This window comes from Lepeophtheirus salmonis, chromosome 2 (genome assembly GCF_016086655.4).
Source record: "Lepeophtheirus salmonis chromosome 2, UVic_Lsal_1.4, whole genome shotgun sequence".
Classification (NCBI taxonomy): Eukaryota; Metazoa; Arthropoda; class Copepoda; order Siphonostomatoida; family Caligidae; genus Lepeophtheirus; species Lepeophtheirus salmonis.
Genome location: NC_052132.2, coordinates 15591528 through 15614184, shown reverse-complemented (window position 1 = coordinate 15614184; position 22657 = coordinate 15591528). Strand labels below are relative to the sequence as shown.

General features: G+C 33.3%; 2 protein-coding genes and 1 long non-coding RNA gene across 16 annotated transcripts; 2 read left to right on the top strand and 1 right to left on the bottom strand.

Moving 5' to 3' along the window:
• The first annotated feature begins 1408 nt into the window (after positions 1 to 1408).
• LOC139904765 (uncharacterized) lies at positions 1409 to 3972 on the top strand. The gene is made up of 2 exons (XR_011778945.1): positions 1409 to 1825; positions 3690 to 3972. It is a non-coding gene; the product is annotated as an uncharacterized lncRNA (long non-coding RNA).
• LOC121132313 (alanine aminotransferase 2) lies at positions 3586 to 12523 on the bottom strand. 14 transcript variants are annotated; one of them, XM_071886637.1, is made up of 8 exons: positions 10450 to 12523; positions 7053 to 7186; positions 6737 to 6914; positions 6392 to 6675; positions 5655 to 5853; positions 5461 to 5594; positions 4315 to 5219; positions 3586 to 4254 (listed from the first exon to the last, which is right to left on the bottom strand). In XM_071886637.1, exons 4-8 carry the CDS (start codon positions 6659 to 6661, stop codon positions 4164 to 4166), a joined length of 1599 nt encoding a protein of 532 aa, XP_071742738.1. In that variant the 5' UTR covers positions 6662 to 6675; positions 6737 to 6914; positions 7053 to 7186; positions 10450 to 12523; the 3' UTR covers positions 3586 to 4163. The 14 variants fall into 14 exon arrangements, with proteins under 14 accessions (XP_071742738.1, XP_071742737.1, XP_040583628.1 ...); XM_071886636.1 differs by lacking the exon at positions 10450 to 12523 and adding an exon at positions 7469 to 7802; XM_040727694.2 differs by lacking the exons at positions 7053 to 7186; positions 10450 to 12523 and adding an exon at positions 7932 to 8557.
• Positions 12524 to 14323: 1800 nt separating this feature from the next.
• Positions 14324 to 21763, top strand: LOC121132312 (nucleoprotein TPR). Its single transcript, XM_040727690.2, has 5 exons — positions 14324 to 15088; positions 15142 to 15698; positions 15758 to 15985; positions 16093 to 21302; positions 21357 to 21763. Exons 1-5 carry the CDS (start codon positions 14751 to 14753, stop codon positions 21561 to 21563), a joined length of 6540 nt encoding a protein of 2179 aa, XP_040583624.1. The 5' UTR covers positions 14324 to 14750; the 3' UTR covers positions 21564 to 21763.
• The last annotated feature ends 894 nt before the right edge of the window (positions 21764 to 22657 follow it).

Sequence of the window (22657 nt, the reverse complement as noted above, 5' to 3'; positions counted from 1 at the left end):
TCATATTTAATCATGAAAATTGGTTGTACTTTTTAGCTTGCGAGTTGGTTTTTTTAGAGTTGGCAAACTGAAAAATGTATTATTATTTTTTTATCTTTTGTTGTTATTATTTAACTCTTGAGTAGTGAACTTCCTTTTCTATTAGATACAATTATATACAAAAACGGATGAAACATTTGTGTTTGCTCATAAAAGACGGAACGTTACCCTTAGGATTTGTTGGGGAGTTATAATTGTAACTCCGGATTCTACTCAGAATCATTCTTACCTATTCCTTGTGAATTTCCTTCTCCCCTTCGTTACAGATACTTGTTGCTGATTTAATGAAACGTCATGACAGTTAAGCTGCTCTCCTTCAAAATATTATTCAAATTGTCAGGGTTACTATTTTGATTTTGGGTTTCATTTTTATTTAACAAGCCCAAAATACTCCCAATTAGCATCACTGGTCATACCTAAATAATTTGATTCATTCTTATTTTGTAAATATTTTACTAATATGATTCAATAAAAATTAGAGCAACTTTGGATTCAAAACTTAAAGATAAAGTAACAAGTCCCTCACTCAATCAGAGCATTTAATCATGAGTAATGTATTCAAAAATAATTAATTAATCTTATTCAATTATGAACTCAAGATAGTATGTAACTAAATAATATACAGTCACTTTTTTCAACTAGTAGTGTGTTGGTCCTGATTTCTGTCTACTTACCCATTTCCGTTCAGTCCTGCATATCAGTCCTAAAACTGATAAAGTTAGGTACTTGATGACGTTAGTCTACTCTTTTCTAATCAGTTAAAGTACTAGTAGTCCAAAGGCCTGCTCCTAAGACTGGACTGGACCGAATAAGTAAAGACTACCACAACACCAGTGCTCGACAGAAGCGCTAGTGCTCTAGCCCATGGCTAGCAAAAAACCAGTCGGTCTAGTGCAGGGTGGCCTGTATCTAGCTCTAGGAATTTTGGGTTCAAGTCATAAGTATTACGTTGTGTCAACATCTCATACATCAAATCCGACATTTCTAAGGGTGGAACACAATTTCAATTCCAGTATAAAGCGATCTATATAACATATTTTGTAATGTACTTTCTCTCCTTGTGTCTGATAGGACAAAACGCTATTGTATAGGTATAGGTATTTCCTTCGAATCTAAGCTAATCAAATATCTCCGTATTTATACCAAGTACAAAGATAGATAGTGTATATTTTGTGTATTTCTGAACTAGTAAATTTTTCAGAGGGCTAGTAAAAAAAAATGAGTAGCCCTGTAATTTGATCGAGTCCTGCACAATACTAGTCTCAACCCCTTCAACTATGTATTACTTTGAGTGAACGATTATTCTATGAGTTACATAATAATGGGTTTAAAGCTGTTTGTATCATTACATCAGTTGGTAAGTAGGTTATGGTACTATGATACACATTATAGGCATGTGGCTATGCTATCTATATACCTATATCTTCTTTTAAAGTTTGCTTTGATTATTCCGGTTTTTGTAGAGTACTTACGTATATTATATGTATGTTGTGCTGGTAAATATACTTCTCTTGATGAGTTATGAAGAGAGCACTCATCATTAAGATCCCTGAAGCAATGGGTTTGTTATATGCTCAATGTATGCTTCATGTTACTGTTATATAATTATTCATGATTGTACATTTTTATGTATGGCTGAATGAATGTCAATTTCCTGGATCATCCTTCCTAAATATGAGATGGATATAATCACACACGTCGTTACCTTTATTGTATCACGCAACATTTCCTCTAAAAAGAAATAAGAAGAAAAAACCACGAAATCATCTGGTAGTTATATAAATAAGTAAGTCATACCAACTGCCACTTATCTCTTAGGTACACCCAGACTATCATTATCATCCCGGGTGGTCCATTGAAATCTGAACACTTACTAATTCAATAATTAATGAAGGTCGAGTGATTGAAATTAATTCATATCTGATATATTTATGCATTAGCAATTAGTTACAAAGCGAAACAAATCTGCCCTCTTTAGCTTACGTACAAGTCGAGAAAATGAAACTTGAAAATGATCGATGAATTTTCATTCGCACACTCCTTGATGCTGGAAAATCCCCGACGGAAGTCTCCAAGAAGTTGGGCGTCTCCAAGACAACTGTCTATAAGAGATCTCAGGGTTTTACAGCAGACTGTCCAGAGAGCTAACAAAAAAGTATGTGGAAAGAGCCTCATGATGGTAGGTAGGCCACTTTTTGACACCAACAATGAAAGAAATCCATCTCCTCAGATGGCAGAAACTTTTGTGCCCCCCCCCTACAGCCCTAATGCCAGCCCACTCGTCTACACGTTTTGTGGTCATGTCGAGTTGAAGGCCTCAAGTGTACGTGATCCAAACACCAAGGCCCTCAAAACCACTGCCAGCAAGCACTGGGAAGGACTACATCCGCAGCGGGTGACAGGCCTTACGCAACAACCTGGAAGCCATCATTGTGGATAGGGCTACATTAGTGATAAAAAGAGCTGAGACACACGTCTATTTAAAGTATTCATTTTGTTGAAATTTTATTCTCAATTAATGAATTAAATCTTGTTGAAGTTTAAAATTCAATGTGTTTAGATTTTAATGGACCATCTGGTATTATTTATCAACAATTTTTAAAATAAATTATATATATTCATAATATTAAAATCCTACACAGAAGCATTCATGTTTAATTAAAGAAGAATTAATTAATTCATAAATCAAACTACAAAGAGTGACCATATTTTGATTTCCAACAAGAATATATTTTGTTGTCAATTGTAGATATTCCCCCCCTAATCAGGGTTTTCAACGTTGGTTGGTTTAATTACAACTAACTCTTATTAACCTGTGAACAATTATTGAATATTTCTATAGCTTAGTAGAATTGACAAACAGATTCAGGGCCTTTAGTCCGTATCTTTTCGTATGAAAGGTTATGTGATATAATAAAAGTAAGGACCTGAGGGCACGTCGTGTCTACGATATTTTGGAAAATTAATATCTCATATTTATTATTAATTAGATGAAACGGATAACGTAGAAGATCCAACTTTGTAACAACCATAATTAAAATCTGTGAAGATCCAAATTATTATTTGAACAATGTATTATAACTAGAAGTGGGAAATAGTACTCGAGACAAGCGACTCAACTTTAACTATTGTACATATTTTGAAGACTTGCGACTCAAATAGAACTAGAAAACTAAGTTATACTGAAGTCAAGAGAAGTCTTAACAGTTAACACTATAGAACCTATAGGTATTATAATTATGGACTTCAAATGAGGTTGAAATAAATTGAGGACTCGATAAAAAGATTCATAGACTTGAACTTGTGTACAAAGACATGATAGTTTTTCAGTTAGTAGCTCAAAAATCCTTAGAATGTATTTGATCAAATTATGTATGGTAAAAAGTTAGTAAAATATATTCGATCATCACTGGAACGTTCCATCACAAGTTTATTTTTTAATAATTAGTAGATCTTCTAAACCACCTTGGAATTCAAATATAAAAATCCTCCCGAGATCATCTAAACCACTCCCATAAAGTAAATATATTAACAATTTTCTAGGTATTTATGAGAATAAGATAGTATTTTTTTATGGTATAAACCCAGCAGAAAACAATTATTCATATTTTTACAGTAATAATTAATTGACATTACATCATATTATTTAGATTAAAAAGTCAGACGGAACATTAATTTCATCCAAAAATACAGAATAACGGCGTGTCATTTATTATTATATTACAACAAATCATATTTGGACCAAAATGACTTTGGGGCGAATCATCGTGCATCAAAATGGTTTGCAGTAAGATATCGTGCGACGAATATACATTGCCCCATGACAATGTTAAGGACTCTGTATTTGAAACATGTAAACAAATTTGGACTCATACTTTTTTGGTAAAATATATATTATTATTTAATATTTAAATATACTTGAATAATTAACTAGATTGAACTTATGTATTCTATTGATATGGTAAAATCAACAAAATATATCGAACTAAACATATTTTGGTTGAGGGTATAAATAGTTATCGAAATAATTATATATAGATATGCAATAACAACGATTACATTTTTTTAAAGAGAGCATCAAAATTTAAAAAAATTGAAAGCTATTCTTGTACATCTTTTTTCCTTTAGGAATATTCTTTGAGAAACTTCAGGTGAAATTCTTTTAGTCTATCCAACATATTAATCAAGAACTTCTTTTGAGGTAAAATAGTCGTTCTGGAAAAAGTATGGAGTTAGATTTATAATTCTTACATTGAACAATAATACTCAAAATACCTGAAATGATAAGTATCTGGAACTTGTCCAAAACCAGACCCTGGAATAATGCAGATTCCAGTATTTTCTAAGAGTTGAAAAGCGTAGAATACATCTGCTTTCTGGCCTAATTCTTCAGCCTTTGCAATTGCCTTTGGTGGTAAATGAAGTTGAGGAAAGGCATACATTGCGCCTTGAACTATGTTGCAAGAGAACCCTTCAATTGAATTAAAGGTATCGGCCACAAGCTTTGCTTTTTCAGCAAGACCTTCAAGTATTTGCTTCTTTTGAGCTTCGAATTCTTCATATGAGGGCTCGCCCGGAACGGGTGGATTCACAACCACATCCATGCAAGCTTGTCCTATAGCAGTGGGACAAAGTTTGGCTGAAACACTTTTCAACAACATTGCTTTAACTTGAGGATCAAAGTTAACAATTTCAGTGTATCCTCCACGGATACCACATTCGCCCATGTAACCTTTTGAGCAAGACATAAAAGAAGCAAGCTCCATTTTGTCGTAAGGATCTCCCATTTCGAACAACACTTTCTTAAATGAATGAAAAGCACTTCCCTCTGCGTAGACGTTATCTTGGTAAACTTCATCCGCAAAAATAAAGAGTTTCTCCTTGTAAGCGAATTTAATAACATCTTCGATGGTTTGACGAGCTAAGACTTGACCAGTTGGATTTCCTGGATTGATGATAACAATAGCGCGAGGATTACATTTTTTACGGGCATCAGTTATGGATCTTTCTAATTCTGAAACATCCAAAGTCCAATTTTTGGCTTCATTCAAGTAATAACCAATTTGTGTCATGTTATATTCCGCCAATGAAGCTGAGTAAAGGGGATATTGAGGAATAGGAATCATTACTCCAGGTCGTGTTGTTTCACCAAATGGATTCGTTAAGAGTTTCATGATTGCCTACAAAAATGAATAAAATACATTGCTTCCTTTAATTAAAAATAATTTAATTTAATGTTCATATTCTAATAGAATTTGAACTGGAGTCAAGACTAATTATTTCAATTATGTCCTGCAATGGAGATATTTATAACCATAATTTATAGTGAATGTATAAAGAAGTAGTATTGTTCTTCTATTTTTTAAATCGTATGAAATACATATTACATGTTGTGTATGTAGTCAATTAATAATTTCTTACACGAATTCCTTCTGAAGCTCCTGCACATAATATAACATTGGTCCAATCAGACTTTATTCCCCCATCACGTTTTTCAATATAGTCAACCACATGGCGACGGATGATTTCAATCCCTGCAGAGTCACTATATGATCCTAAAACAAATTAAAATACAACAAATCCAAACTTGATTATCCACCAATGTAATCGCTTACCAACAGATCCATTTTTACAACCGGCTCGAATATCTCTTGCTCTCTTTTTCGCATCTTCAGGAAAGTCAGGACTATCTAAGAGTTCAGGATAAGTGACCAGTGCTAGGACTTGACGTAAAAATTTGATTGGAGCATTTCCCATTGCATGAGCATCTCCGATGTTAGCCTTGATAACATCAGGAAACGGTTTTTGAACACCCTATATTTAAAAAAGTTATTTGAATTTGGTAAAAAGCAATGAAATAGCTAACTAATTATGAAATTAATCTTTAAAAGGAGGCTTAATTTTATCCTAAGCCTTCAATAAGTAATATCTATAATTATAAAAGTAACAGCTGCTATCAATTACATTTGATCGATTAAAAATATAAGGTCTAAACATGCATTGATTAAAGATAAGAAGTAAGAGAGAGAGAAATTATAAATAAGTAATTTATAAGCAAATGACTTTTCAGATCATATTTGTCACAATATAATCGTAATGAGCTCAAAAAAAGAAGTTATATTTAAAAAGTATTACATTTAGTTAAATCTCATCTTTAAATATCATAAGTTCATTATTTGTACAGAATGACTACAATCTACTTTTTGCATTTATGTCCTGCTTTAGGAAATTAAAAGAAAAAAAGGTTATTTATAAGTTAATCAAAAATAATAAAGTATTCTTATTAATAAGCAAGCTAACATTTCCTCAATTCCATCATAGCTTCTAATTAAATTTTCTAGAGTTTCCTTACGCTAAGAATTTCTTTTTCGATTTCAGTTGCACGTATAACTAGGGGACCCCGGACGGCGTACTCCATGTTTTTGATGCAGGGGTTCAAGTTATCAACATTGATTGTATGATTCCAGGAAGACATTTTACGAAGACTTTGTTGATTTTTTGTGGAAGTGAGTGACACAGTATCAGTAAGATCCTGAAATAAGCATTTAAGTCCAGGGCAAATGATTTTATTCCTTTGTGAAATATGCGTGCAACGGTGAGAAGCGGAGAGGATACTGAACATCTTTGTTATTCGAACTTTTGTTTATATTTAGGAAGAGTTTTAGTCAAATAAAAAAATAGTTTGATGTGGTTTTACCTTGATTTGTATAAAATAATAATTTTAAATATATAAAAATGGTAAAATCCCAACTTGCTGAAGCAAAGAGAGGATTTGTTTGTATTTTGTATATTTAAGTAGAAAACTAGTGAGCAATCAATTGTTTCCCTAATGATGAGATGTTGCGCTTGGTGTGCGATTTTAGGTCCAATTCAATCTGGAGAGTTGCACGGGTAACATATAAGAGTGGAATACTTAAGACTCAAAGTTTTTTACCCAATTAAGTAAAAAAGAAAATATATCTCTGTTAACTGCACATAAATGAAGAAAAAACGAGTTTTTCTTCAAGTCATACCCTTTCTCACGTGAATTATTCGTCACAAAAGATGGAAAATGAATTGCAAATCTCTCAGAGTGGAGTGTTTGAAAATTGATTGTTCTACTGAAGCTTCAATGCTCTTTGCAAACATGCGAAAAAAAGGACATCAACTAGGAAGATAATGTGATCATATTTACTAATGAATGAAAAGATAGTAGTGCTAGATATTGAATTATTATTTTATCTGTTCCTTAGGAGTCCTTCAAATATTTATTCATGCAATTTGTTTTATGAAAACTTATAAAATAATGCAGAGAGAGTGTTTGTGCGTAAATGTGATTTTGTGATTACTCGGATAAAAAGATAGGAATGATTCTTTTAATGATGTACTCAAAATTCAAGATTATTATATAAAAAATGTGTGTAACTTAAATAATGATGAATTAACATACCCACAGTATAATTGAAAAGAAAGGTATCCATTCACGATGTCTCTTAGGTTTTAATATTTTTACTTTTCGTTAACTAGGCAAAAGTCCCATGATTTTTTTTTTTTTAAGGATTTGATCTTTACTAAACTTTTGAAGAAGACATACATAAGAACATATGCATATAAGTTATGTATTATTACACTAGAAAAGTGTTCAAGTAGTTGAATATAACCTATTGTCTTAAGGAATCAAACTCAGTTGGTGTAAGCTTCGAATTTGGGTAATAAAGTGCCTTACATAACTAAAGAAAATGTGCCTAAATATCGATTTACTCACTCTATGACGTAGATGAAAGAGAATGCCAAAAAGTAGCATATTGATAAGTAGCGTACAAATAGAGCGATTCCTGAGACATCAAAAATGAATACCTTGCTTAATTTAACTCCCATCTCTAATATGAAACCCGTGTACTTGAATATTATACCACCACGATATATCTCAGATCACAGTCGATAAGAGTATGACGTATATCACAATAATACAAAAAATGATGTGAGAAGCATCTTAAGAAAGTTGGAATACGTTATTTTACGTACACATACTTTCTATATTAAACCTAGTTTATAGTAGTTGGACTCACAGACATTGATTTGAGGCTATTATTTCTACATGTACATCTGAGTAAACATTAAGGATAATCATGTGAGCTAAAGATATTCCTCACTCAACCTTTTAGTAGTCCATTGCGTCATCTAAAACACAAAGGAGGTTCATTCAATAGAGAAAGAAATATTATCTATGGGTCATTCAAATAAGAACATTTTCTCCATTAGTGAACTATTCCTTGGTCAGTGTTTAGGAATCCCATATATACGGAGGCTTAAAGAGACTACAAGGGAAAGAGGCGTCATGTATGTCAGTCAAGAATGTTTTTTTTCTATCTCTAATTCTGATTCGTCTAAAATTTAGTATATGCGCTATTTTCATATCTTGCGCAGTTCATTGTTATATCACGTCTTTTGATTAAGATTCATCTAATGTAATTTATTACAAGTCCACGTTTCGGACAGGGTTATGTATTTTTATTTAGAATGTATCTGAATCATAATTATGCTCTAAAAAATTATAGAAGTTATTTTAAAACAAAAATACGTAACACTAATCACCTACGAAAGGTATTTAAATATTCAATATTTCTTGATTGAGGTTACGTGAATCCTGAACATAATTCATATCCCTGGTTTTTGTTTACTTTTTATTTCAAGCATCTTATCTCCTCTTTCCTTTTTAATCTCTTTACGGAGGCTCCAGAGAGATTTACTTCAATGAATAATTAGCTTTATTTATAGCGTTTTCACGTGACGTCAACCACCTTGATTTCAACTAATTTTGGGACCTTAACAACCAAGAAACCCAACGAGGAAACCTTTTTTTCATTGAAATTAGGGAAAACCTTTACTCTCAATGAAAAATATTTCTCTCAAATGCCTAGTGTAATTAATTATTATATATATGACACTAAAATGTAACAATTATGTTATTGTATCGTTATGTAATCTTTCTTCCATATTGTATATACAAATTAACTATTATAATGGAAATAATAAGATATTTTTCTAAGAATATCACTGCGATCATTGGCATCAAAGAGTATACGATGCAGAGATTTATTCTTAAAGCCATTTGATCAAGTTTAATCGAGATTTTAATGTAAATGGTGTCTCCTTCAATTATAATTTAACTTATGACGTCAATGAAAACGCTTTATATAAGCAATAATAGATTGCATCTTCATTTCAACGCAAAGTCCTTGATGTCTCTTTCTATACACTAATAAAAATAGACTTTATAAATTAATGAATTAAGATGTCAGGATAGCAACATCTAAATAAATGATTGACCTCCATCGGTCACTTTATATGTCCCTTATAAAATATTTTTTAGAGCATCTAAAACTACTGTCATAGATGAAAAAAATGTATAAATATATACTACGTGAAATCAATGGAAATAAATATAGATATTTATCAATTACGCAGACAATAAGGAATGAAATTGCATCATCCAATCATGTCATTTTATACTAACAAAAAATAAAGTCGTGCAAGATATGATTCCACGAAAAAACTGTTGTTATTGGCAGAATAATTATTAATCCGTACACAAGGATAAAGAACGTTATCACTGACGACATAAATTTCATCATAATTGAAGGAAACGCCATCTTGGGCTCACATAGTTGATATTTCTACTACATAAAATGGAAATTTTTTCAATTAATATTGATGAAACTTCAACTAATGACTTTGAGAATAGAAAAAACTTAACACTGGGATTGAATACTACTTTATGACAATGATTAGTAGTTATATTGACTATAATTAAAGTGATATGTATTGAAAATCCCTAAAAAATGTCTAAATTTGTACATTTTTTATAAATGATAAGGGACAAAAAAAAGTAGGATAATAAAAGAAAAAAATCTTAGTCTTACCATTGTCAGAGTTATTTTTTATCGACACTATGGACATAAGATTATATAATGATGTAATAACATATTTTTAATAGATGTTAGGCTCAGATATATAATAAAACTAAGCAGTATTTTTGAGAGACAGTAAGGTTTAAGTCCTGTTATTTATTGGTCCCATTTTAACGTCCGATAGTTCGCTTTTTTGTTTAATAATAATGAAAAAAGGATTTTCATCCTTATAGAAATTGGTTGTCTAGACACTCAAAATGCCGGACGTCACTTGAAAACGCTCTATAGAATAATAAATATGTTATTAAAAGAATCCTTTTATGAACGATTGCTATTAATATATTTTTCAACTTATGTAGCCAGTATATGCATTGCTTAGTTGCATACAGAGTTGGCAGTATGGGAAATAAAAGCGAATTTGTTCAATAATAGCATCAATAAAACAAAGTTTTTCGAATCACGTGTTTTATAAAGATGTTTAATATCACTCTACTCAATTACACCCAACACGTAAACTTACCTAATAAAAGTTAAAAGAGTAAAGTTGGAAGGATTAGGTACTTTTCAAAATGGACAACACGACTCGAAGGCGTAGAACTATATAATATCCAGGGCATATAAAATTTCTTTCACTATTTTGAATCCGTGCATGTATCAACATGTAATAAGGATCAGAAGCACGACACGACATAAACATACTCATAGTTCTCACACACCCTTACAATTTCCATAGCGCTCTCGCATATTTATATATTAATAGCGAATAGGTGTATCGTTCATATGAAATGAAGAACATTTACTTCTGAGCTTAAATGGCAAAAATAAACGATTGACTAATGCACAATTTTCTTACTTCTCTAATATACATACATATATATTGATAATGACGGAGATTTTTTATAAGGCTTGGAGTATTAGGTTTAATCAAAATGTTTTTCCATGTTGAAGTGAAAAATTCAATTTTTGTATTTCATAAAAGATATGCATAACATCAGGGATGGCGCAAGTACATTGGTAGTTGTACTCACGTTTCCTTCAATTCTATATTTTAGTACTTTATGTGATCATGGATTACAAGTACCCATATTTTGCTGAAAAAGTAGTACTTATTATTCTGAGGCTCCGAAATGTATTAGCAAGTGGGAGGCCTCACACATAGTCTAAAAAAGTGGAGGTAAATGGCTACGGTTCTGGCGCCATTGTTATGAATACTTATATAATTCTAAGGTAATTTCACCATGTATTGCTTGGAAATAAATGATATTTTTTCATACAAAATTAATTGAGCTAGATAAGAACTCTTTTGATTGAAGCTGTTTATTTTAATAATTGCATCTTTTTCGGTAAGGTCCTCATACGTAGTCTTCAAAAAAGCAAGTAAATTTAAAACTTCGCTGCACGTATTTATTCACTCTGCAACCACCAATGACTTATTTCCTTAATTACAATCTTATTTGCATTATTTCACATTTGATATTTCAAGTCTCTTTGAATTATTACAATAAATCCAATAACTGGACAACCTCAAATGAATTAAAACTAGTTATCAATCATTAATTAAACAAAAATAAAGTTATTAAATGAAAATAATTATTATCTTCTCAAAAAGAGGGTAATCATTTAACTAATTTTGTGTGTTGTATAAAATACCTGAATCTGATTTTGTTATGTACATAAATTGAACTTCATCTTCCATTCAATCTAGTCTTATTTTTGTAGACACACAATTGATATCTAATTTTTGTTTGGGCTTCGACAAATTTGAAATATCAACTTCTCTTAAAAACTTTTTCCCCCTTAATTACCTTTCATCACTTTTCCGTTTATGTCTCTCATAAGTCATAATACATTATACAGATCCTTTGTTTCATTTTCACTTTTATTTTTAATCCTAAAGATGGTATAACACTTTTTCGTAAGATAACACATCGGTCAATAAGTCCGCCCCTAGATAGGAAAACAACATTTTTTTTTTCCAAAATTCATTTTTATTCGTCAATATAATCTCCTTTTAGAACGATACAATCGTTCTAACGTTTCTCTAGATTTTCGATACCACGGGTATTTGCCGCCGTTTTTATTAACTTGAGACACGGTGCATTGTCTTGGTGAAAGAGCACCTTATTTTTCTTCAAATGAGGTATTTTCTGGGTAATTTCGGCCTTCAAACGATCCAACAAACCGATATAATAGTCGCTGTTGATTGTTTTTCCATGTTCCAAGTAGTCAATGAATAAAATTCCATCCGAATCACAAAATACAGAGGCCATGACCTTCCCAGCCAATGTTTGAGTCTTTGGAAGGCTTTCTCCGTCTGCACACCACTCTGCATACTGCTGTTTTGATTCTGGAGTGAAGTGATGAATCCATATTTCATCCATTGGGATGTACCGACGCAAAAATTCCTTCTTATTTCGCGTGAACATCTCCAAACAGCTCTTTGAATCATCTACTCGTTGTTACTTTTGCTCTGGTGTGAGCAAACGCGGCACCCATTTGGAAAACAGTTTTTTCCTACCCAAATGTTCGTCTATGATGGTGTAAATATTACCTTTTGATAAATTCAGAGTGTAAGGAACCTATAGCAACTTCACTTTGCGATTGTCCGTGATGATTTTCAGGTTTTTTTTCAATGTTTTCCAGAATAACCGCCTCATTTAGCAGACCAGGGCGTTCAGCATCATCGGTGTCCGTACGACCAAGTTTGAAAACGGCAAGCCATCGTTTGATGGTTGCTTTCGATGGGGCAGAGTCGGAATAACATTTTTCAAGCCAAGCTTGGGCTTTAACGGTGCTTTTTTTTCATCAAAAAGAATTGATAAATCAACACACGAAATTGCTTTGAATCCATCGTTTTTAAGAATCACTAAAGTAGCGTCACTTAAACCACTGTAACTCGATAAATAATAAACCAAACGTCATTAAATTTAGACAGTAACTTTTAAATTTTGAATGTTTGTACTTGAGAAAAATATTTTGTTAGTGGGGCCATCTGGTAGTTAGGACCGGGACTTAACGACCGATGTAATACTTCCTTAAAGGTTCTCCATTTTTTCTAATTTAGTTTCTGTTTCAAAATCTTCATGTTCAAAATGAAGAGAAAAACAACCTTTTTAGAGCAATCAACGGATTTACCATCTATGCAAACAATAATAATTGTATATAAAAATTCATCAAATCTCACTATTAAATATATAGTATTTTATGCCAGGTACCTAATTTTTTGGTATAGCTGATTTCCATTTAGTAAGAATTTCTGGTTTGAACTTTATGCGAAGAAGTTCTTATTTTATTATCATTAAGCTTTCCATCCGATGTTTTACCAGTGTGGCAAATAGGATCCTCACTATTAGAAGGCATATTTCACGTCTAGGAAGAATAATCAATTTCTATGCAAAATGATATTTATTTTTATTTATAAATTATAGCCAATTGACGATAAAAGAATATTATCTATTGAATCAAAACATAAATAATTATAACAGAGAGATTGCATGATTTTAAAAACGAATAGTTTATCTGGATGTTAATTGATCCATGCATAGAGTGATGATTTTAATAAGTTTTTGAAACCTTTAAAAAAGAAGAAATAGTTGACAAAATCATTCAAACTGTTAGGTATGTTAAAAACATCATTATTTTTTTAGATGTTAATTGCAATATGTAATAATAATTTATTACCATAATTATATGAATTTGGAGATGTCAATAGGTTAATAAAGTGTGTTTGAACAGATTATTTGATTAAGTTTATTACTATTATAATTCAATTTTCTTATAATTAATTAATGTTTAAAATTAATAAAATCCAAATACATATCTACATGGTTCATTCGCGGGTAAAATTATAAGATTGGAAGTTCGAACCAGATGAGTCAGTTTCGTTTCTTCACTACTCACGTCGTTATCTTTATTGTTTCATGCAACCTTTTCTCCAAGAAAAAAAGGCCCGAAATCATCCGGTAGCTAGCCTAATAAGTCATGCATACCAACTACTATAAATTTCGTATGTACTCCTAGACTATCACCGTCATATACTATTTCTTAACCATTTTTAAAATATATACTGTAATATTTAAATCTACATTGTATTTTATTCCTTAGATTATTATAGTATTGCTTAGTAATATCTTATTAAAAGCGTAGCTTTTAATTTGTATTATTATATGATAGCCAAAATATCTTCATATAAATAATACAATGGGCAACATATATATTATATAAACGACGAGGTATCAACAAGAAAATATATTCCTGTTCTTTTGGAAATGTAGCATTAGTATAGAATAACTTATTGGTTATTACTTTGAGTATTTATGAAAAAGAATAAATTATGAAATAGCCGTGACGTATCGAGCGAGAGGAGGTAATCGACAGCTGACAACAAAATACACAGTGTATTTTTGTGTTTGCGAGGTAACACCGTGTACTACTACCAGCACTTCAAGACCTCCGTATTATTTGTAGTTAACGGTCAATATTAATTATCATACAGTTGACGTGATTTTACGCGACATTAGCGCCCTCAAGCAATCTATAGTTAATTATCGATGGATGGAATAAAAAGAAAAGAAAAAGGCTATAGGCTGGCTATTTAAATATTTCTTTAGCTGATCGGGAGTAGATTTCTGTTTGTACTTAATAAAAGCTAGTAAGATAAAGTAGCCAGATAGTACAAAGTGCTCATAGCCCGTAGTTAAAGCCAAAGGACTATTAAGAAGATTTGAAAAGTGAGGGCAGAGGAAAAAAAGGTCCCCTGGAGCTGATGCACCATTGACATTGTTCATTGCCCAGCATAACCCGTAGGAAGAGAAAAGGAGGATGTATGAAGAAGAGGACGAGAGCAACTCCGAGTCTCTGATTCGAGCGTTTGGCAAGGATTTGTTAGACAAGCTGGATCCCTGGATTTGCTCGGAGCTCTCCCAAAAATGGAGCACTTTTTACGAAGAGACTCGCGAGAGACAAACTCAGGCCGAGAAGGAGCGCCTCGCCTTTCAACAGAGTCGCTTCGAGTTGGAAGCAGATTTGAATTCCGTGAGAGAGAAATACGAGGCGAAAATAGCGGAACATGAAGCGGATTCCAAAGAACTTTGCCAGCTCCGCGTCTCGCATTCCGAGGCGAGAAGGAAACTGGGAGAACTGGAGGAAGCCAACACCAAGTAAATAGAGTCCTTGTTTCCTTGTTTGATGTTAATGACTCCTTGCTTTTCAGCCTCAACATTGATATTGGGAGTCTTCGGCGAGAAAGAGACGGAGCCTCGAGTGAGCGCTCGGATTTGGCTGATCTTGCTGAACGGAGACAAAAAGAGATCGATCGACTGAATGCGGAATGGAAATCCCTTTCTGAACAGCTCATTGCGGCCAATAACGCCAAGTGTGAGGCGCTGGTTCGTGCGGAAGAAGTGGAGTCGAAGGAAGTGTCCTTGAAGTATAAGGAAGAGAGGATGGAGGAGGAAAGGACTTATCTCAATAAGACTATAACCGATCTCAAACTCGAGATAGAAGCAAGCCATGAAGAATTCATTACATTTAAGAGAGAACAAGTCTATCAGCTTGCGGATATTCAGGCCGAACTCTCCTCCAAGTATGAAGATGCACGACATTTTGAGGCCAAAGAAAAAGCTTATAAAGAAGATATTGAAATGCATTCAAAACGCGCTGAGGAATTGGCTAAACTTCTTAAAAAGGCGAGAGATTCAGAAATTCACTTTAAGGATAACTTTGAGCAGGAATTAAATGCTCAAACTAAATTAGCACAAATTTACAAGGGTAAAAACTTAAATAGTGTATATAAAGGGATCCTTATTCATTATCTGATACTTTTTTAGATCATTCCGAAGAGGAAAAACAAAAACACGATGAACTGGAGGATGCTGTCAAAGAATTACAATCCTTGTTGAAGAAGTCTTCTGAAAAATATGGTGAGCTTGAAGCTAAATTGGACAAAATGAAATCTGATAATAATATTGAGCTTAAGAAGCGTAACGAAGCTATCAAAGCACTTAAGTTAGAATTAGAAAACGCCAATAGCCTTATTAAAAATTTTAACACGAAAGGTAAGACTTTATTTATTTTTATTTTTTTAAATCATAGATAAATATTTATTATATTTAATGTAACCTTGTATGTATACATTATACATTTTATCCTCCTTGCTTTTTAGGATTAAGTGCCGAAGGTATTGAAAATTTGAGTCCCTCTGCGGCTGCTGCTTCCAGATTGATGAAACCTGGAATGACTCTAACACAGATATATGCTCAATTAGTTGCTGTAAATGAAGAATTGATTTGTGAAAAAGATGAGACCCAGCGTTTAAATACTTACTTAGATCAAATTTTGGCTGAAATAGAAGAAAGAGCTCCTATCCTCAAGCAACAGAGAGATGATTATGAAAGAGCTGTATCATCAGTAAGTAGACTTACTGAGAGAATTGAAGAAGCACAGGAAGAAGTCGATTTACGTAAGCGTGAAGCCGAAGATGCTACTCGAAGATTAGGTGGTGTTAAAAGAGAAAATGAACGATTATCTCAACAAGTTAAGGATTTGAGTCAACAGATTGTTACTTTAGTTAGTGAAGTAGAGGCTCTAAGATCAAGTGGAGGTAGTTTTATGTCTGGAAATAGATCATTGCCCGTAGAAGCAGTTGATGCAGATTCTGTTATTACATCCAATCTTGTATCTTTCCGTAATATTGAGGATCTTCAAGCTAAAAATGCGGAATTACTTTCCGTCGTTCGAGAGCTTAGTGAAAAAGTGGAAACTGTTGAAACTCATTTAGTCGAGGAAAAAACTTCTGAACTACGAAAAGAATTGGTTGAAGCCCTAAAGCAGGTTGAAGAGCTAAAAGAAGCTCGTGTCAGACAAGAAGCAATGGTTGATAATATTATTTCACAACGTGATTTGTATAAATCTGTTGCTGATCAGAAAGAAGAGCAAAGAAAACCCGACAAATGGGCCTCGCCTGAAGTTGAGAAAAAACTTGCAAAGACGGAAGTAATTCTTCAAGAAATAACGAAGGAATTCAATGTTTATAGAACGGAAAAATGTGAAAACGAAAAATTACTTTTGGTTCAGTTGGAAAAAGTGAATAAGGACTTATCTGAGTCTAGAGCCAAGACTGCTAAACTCTCATCCCAAGAAGAATATAACACGGAAAGATTTAAAATTTTACAAAATAACTCTAAATCATTTCAAACGCAGATAAATCTCTTGGAAGAAAGAAATAAAAAGCTAAGCGAAATCGTCGCTAAACACGAGTCTTCACTTTCTTCAATTAGAAATATGCTTCTTGAAGCACAGTCCGCTCTCTCTAAATCCGAATTAAAACTTGAAAGACTCAAATATGAAAATGATTCCCTCAAAGCAGCTGAAGCTAGATATGGGCAAGAACGAGAGGTATTTTACAGAGAACGTAAATCCTCAGCAATTGTAACACAAAATCTTAAACAAATTCAATTGCATTTAGAACGAGACGAAGATGAGGCTAAAATGAGACTTCAAAATCAAAACGATGGATTATCAAAGGAAATTTCTTTAATTCAGAAGAAGTTGGTTGCAAACTCTGAGGCGTTTAGAGAATCCGTAAGTGCCTGGGAAAATACTCAAAAGGAGCTACGTACCAAACTTGATGAAGCTGCTTCGAAGGAAACTCAGGCGAACGATGAAATAAAAACATTGAAAAATGATATTGAAGAAGTAAGAAAGGAGTTGAAAGAAGCAAATGAAAAATTAGAGCTTGCTGGTCGATCCTCTTCAACTCCAACTCCAATACAGCATCCTCCAACGTCTGGTAAAATAAGAGACTTGGAACTTTTACTCAATCAATCCAAAAATGAAGTAAAGAGTTTGAAAGATCAATTAATAAACGCGAGACAAGCAGTTAACCAATTTAAGGATCTTGCAAATTCTGCTGAAAAGAGACTAACTGAATCCAGTGCTGCAACAAAGGTGTTCCGTGAGGATTATGAGAGAAGATTGAAGGAGGCTGAAGAGTCAAAGAAGACAATTGAATCTCAACTCGAAAAAATTAAAGCAGAAAAAGTGCAAGAGTCTGCTCGAAGGCAGGGTGTTGATCGAAGTGAAAACGACATAAAAGAAGAAATAAATGTACTTCAAACTAAACTAGATGAACTAACATGTAAATATTCTGAAGCTGTTCGAATAAAAGAGGAAGCTCAAAAGTCTTTAGAGGAACAATCTGCAATTGCTTCAGAGACACAAGCAAAATACGAAAGAGAGCTTGTGGAACATGCTCAGAATGTTCAACTTCTCCAAAAGTATAAAGAGGATCTTGTTTCACGAGAAGATAGGTCTAATGAATTATTGTATGCTAAGGAACAAGCCGAAGAGAAGCTCAAAGAAATTACGTGTGATAAAGAAGCCAATGAAAAGCTACTACGAATGGAATCAAATTCTCTTAAAGAACAATTGGATGTTTTAGAGCAAGAAAATAAAGCTGTTCATGAAAGATTGCTCAATGTAACGACTCAAATGACTTCTCTACGACAGTCTTCCAAAGACGGCGATTCAAAGAATCAATCATTTAGTGAAGAGGAAGCAGGGAATTCAACTCAGCTCATGCAAATTATCAAATATCTTAGAAAGGAAAAAGAAATTATTACTTCAAAATATGAAATTGTTCAAGCTGAACTTGCGAGGAATAAATCTGAAAAGGAGTACATTCAAGGACTGCTGGAAGAATCTACTTCTGCATTAAATCTTGAGAGAGAAAACTCATCTTCAACTGTTATGTCTGCTTCCAAGCATTTTGAACTTATTCAGAAAGTTGAGACCTTATCCGCACTTATGGACTCCAATAGACTTCTTAGAGAGGAAAAAACAGGATTGAGTGAGGAAGTCGGAAATTTGAAAGTTAAATTGAATGATTCATTTGAAAGTTGCAATCCTTTGAAGAAGAAAATTTCTGTTCTTGAGGGTAAGGAAGAGAGTCTAACTTCAGAGAATATTACTCTTCGTGGAGAGGCAACCCGCTGGAGGCAGAGAGCCACTCAATTGATTGAAAAGTCGAATAAAGTAAATCCGGAAGAACTAAAGAAAATCCAAACTGAAAATAATAGTCTGAAGAAACAACTCACTCAGGTTCAGACTCAAGTTCGGCAAAATACCATACAAGTGAATAGTCTTACGATAAAATTAAGAAATACGGAAGAAAAGGCATCAAACGATATCAAATTAAAATTAGCTGAAATTTCAAAGCTGATGCAAGAGAAAAATTCCCTGAACCTTAAAAATATTGGTTTACTCAAAAGGGTAACTGAACTCGAAAACAATCTTAAATCAGCTAAAACCGATGTTGAAAAATTAAAATCGTCTTCCATAGAACTTTCCATGAAGCAATCTTTAGAAGCTTCAATAAATTCGTATAAAGAGGAAATTGATAAGCTTAAAGAAGAAGCCACCAAAAGGGATAAGACCATTAAGGAGCAAATGACTTCTAAAAATACTTCAATTTCTAAGTTACGTACAATCGGAAGGCAATTCAAAGATAAACTTGAAGCTACAGAAAAAGAATTGACCAAGCTGAAGTCGGATTCAGCTAATTTTGAAAATGAAATAAGTAATCTTAAGAAACAAATTAGTAGTTATCAATCTGCTGAGGCATCAATTTCCACACAGACCTCTTCTGCTGAAGTTGATAATCTAAAAGAACGCCTTAGACAAGCAGATGAACTTGTTCAGGAATCTGCCACAAAAATCGCTGAACTTGAAGAACAATTGAATGACTTTAAAAGAGGTAACTCTACTTTTAAGAAGGTTGAAGAATTGGAAAAGGAAATCGAAGAAATCCGTGAAGCTTCTCTACAAAAGGAGCAACGCGCTCGGGCAGTACTTAAAACTGCCAGACAAAAAATCATTCGCATCAATCAAACAAACTCAACTTTGTCCAAAGAAATACATGACTTAAAAACTAGAGCTCCAACCTCAACTATTGAAGAGAACCAAGTTATTAAGGAAAACTATGAGAATCAAATAGAAACTCTCACTGTAGAAAAAGTCAAACTTCAAGATCGTATTAAAAAAATGATGGAGACAATGAGTAAAAAACTACAGGAGTCAAATGTGGGGAATGCATCTGTTGGAGCTGGAACATCCCAACCATCAAGTTCTAGCTCTTCTTCAGCTCCAGTAATGTCTCCTGCATCAGCACCAGATGTACAAACACTATCTGTGAAACCGATGCAATCTTCAGTTCAACCTCAAGCTCACATTCAGCCTACCCGTCAGAAAGTTAGTGTACAACCTATGCGAATGTCTCAACAACGTGGAGCTTCGACCTCTGTTGTTAGAGCTTCTTCTAGTTTAGAGCTGCCTCAAGTTTCTGTTCAACCTACCATCGTTTCAGTGAGCCCAAGCTCCTCTTCCTCAACAAATATAACCAATCTGAATCCATCAGCCTCTGAATTTGTGCCACGACCAAATGTGGGCTTATTAGATCAATCTCATAATATGGAGCATACTGATGACGGATCTACTCCTACGGCTATGGTTGTACCATGCGGGCATTCTTCTGTTCCATCTGACGATAACCCTCAACCTGGTCCCTCAACATCATCATCGACTGCATCGGTACCCCCTACTCCTAAAAGATCACGGGATGATAATTTAAATGAAGACCCTAACAAAAAGCCCAAATTATCCATACCTGTGTCTATGACAGAAGTAGAGCTTCAGACGGATGATCATGAAGATTCCATCGTTGTTTTGGATAATGAGGAAGTGGGTGAAGAAGAAGTTCAAGAAAATGTAGAAGATGAAATCATGGTGTATACAGAAGAAGAGGCAATTCGTGATGAAGAAGATGAAGAAGTTATTCAAGAAGAGGAAGAAACGGAGGACGAACCTCCTCAAGAAGAAGAAGAGGATGATGAGGATGACGAAGAACAAGAGGAAGAAGAGGATGAAGGTGACGAGGAAGTTTTAGAAGAAGATGATGAAAATACCAGAGTCTCATTGGAAACGGAGCCTATTGATGTTGATGATGATGAGGACGTTGTTGAAGTTTCTGATACTGAAAGTAACACTCAAGAAGATGTAGATATTAGGCCAACTTCTCATCAAGGTTCTTCTTTAAAAATTGATTTAGAAGATTGTGTAGTTCCTAGTACACCTAGACTTGGTGCCACCAGAAATCGGAATGAAGGATTTTCTGAAGTTGTTACCTCTCCTAATGCTACATCTAGGGAATCTCAATTTGTTTTTTCTGCGCCCACTGATACTGAGGAATCTGTCGAAAGAAACCAGGCTAGAATTGAATCTGCCAATGACTCTGATGGAGGAGGATCTATTGTTCCTGAAGGCGTTCAATCAGACGAGCCAGAACCTCAACATAACTTCCTGAGCCAGAAGTTCAAGGTAATGAATATATTATTATTACATAAGAAATATGTTCTAATTTCTTTCATATAGATTCTGAGGGTAGTTCTGCTATTCCAGTCACAACTCCTATTCCTACTGTTCAAACGATTGATCGGCCACGAATTAGCCGTGCTCCAATTGTTTGGAATTCCCCTGTTATTCCTTCAGACACTTCTAATAGTCCAGGGGTTACGCGTGGAGCTAGAGCAAGAAGGTCCAGAGGTCGTGGTAGAGGATTTACTAAAGAATCTGACATGAAAATGCCACCTGGAAGCGGTGGAAGCATTTAAAGCCAAATTTAAATAATTATTTTTGTACATTATCGTGAATATTGATTTATTCATAAGAATTTATCTGTCTCCATTTTACTGTCCATTTTAATTTTTTTATTCTTACTTCGTGGTAAGTTGTGTGATTTAAAAAAATGCAAATACAGATTTATTTAAGAAAACTAAAAATTATTCCAAAGAAATATGAAACTGTGTTTACTAATTATGTGTTTCCGAGGTAAATTAACTACATTGGTGTATATGTCATCTAAAATGATTTGTCGGAGATTGTACTAGAGATTTATAAGTTATAACAATTTCGTTTATATATCAATATTTATATATTCAATACTAATGTCTGTGTGTATGTGGGTGTTTGTCCGTTAATAACGCTCAAACACATGAATGGATTTTGTTGAGACTTTTAAGGCTTCAGAAAGGGCTCTAGTAACAGTTTTTTGGCCTTCAAAGTTATGGCGGTCTTTAAATAGTATTTTTCTAAAAACGACTATTTTATAAACAAGAAAAAATAAAGAAATTAAAATTCTTAGAACTTTTCTCGCTGCCTGTTCAGGTGGGTTTACAAAACGGTATAAGAAGAGGTGTGGTAGCGCAAAGCGTTCTAAGGTGTCATCAAACACAGGACGCACGCTTACTTTTTATCCTTATCAAAATCATAAGAAGTTTCCACTTTCAAAGTTTGTATATATTGTGAGATCAAATAAAGTTAAGATTGTTGATGCAATTCATAACGTCATAGCTTATTTGAAAGGTAGAAAAACTCAAATGAGGAACTAAAAGAGATGATTACGAAATTGATTTCTTTTAATGTCTCGTATATCAATAAGTTAAAATTTGCAAATTTTACTCTCTTCGCCATCAACAAATTAATAATAATAGAAGAAGACCGACCTTGTTTTATGATTGTATGATGACTTAAATTACAAAAGGGTTGTAGCCCCCTAAAATATCCAAATTTAATTTTTTTTTTAAATCCTAAAAATTTAATTCTTCAATTATTTTTTTTTTTCAAAAAAAATTAATTTTCTGAATAGCTATGGGTTTTTGAATTTTTTTTTTACA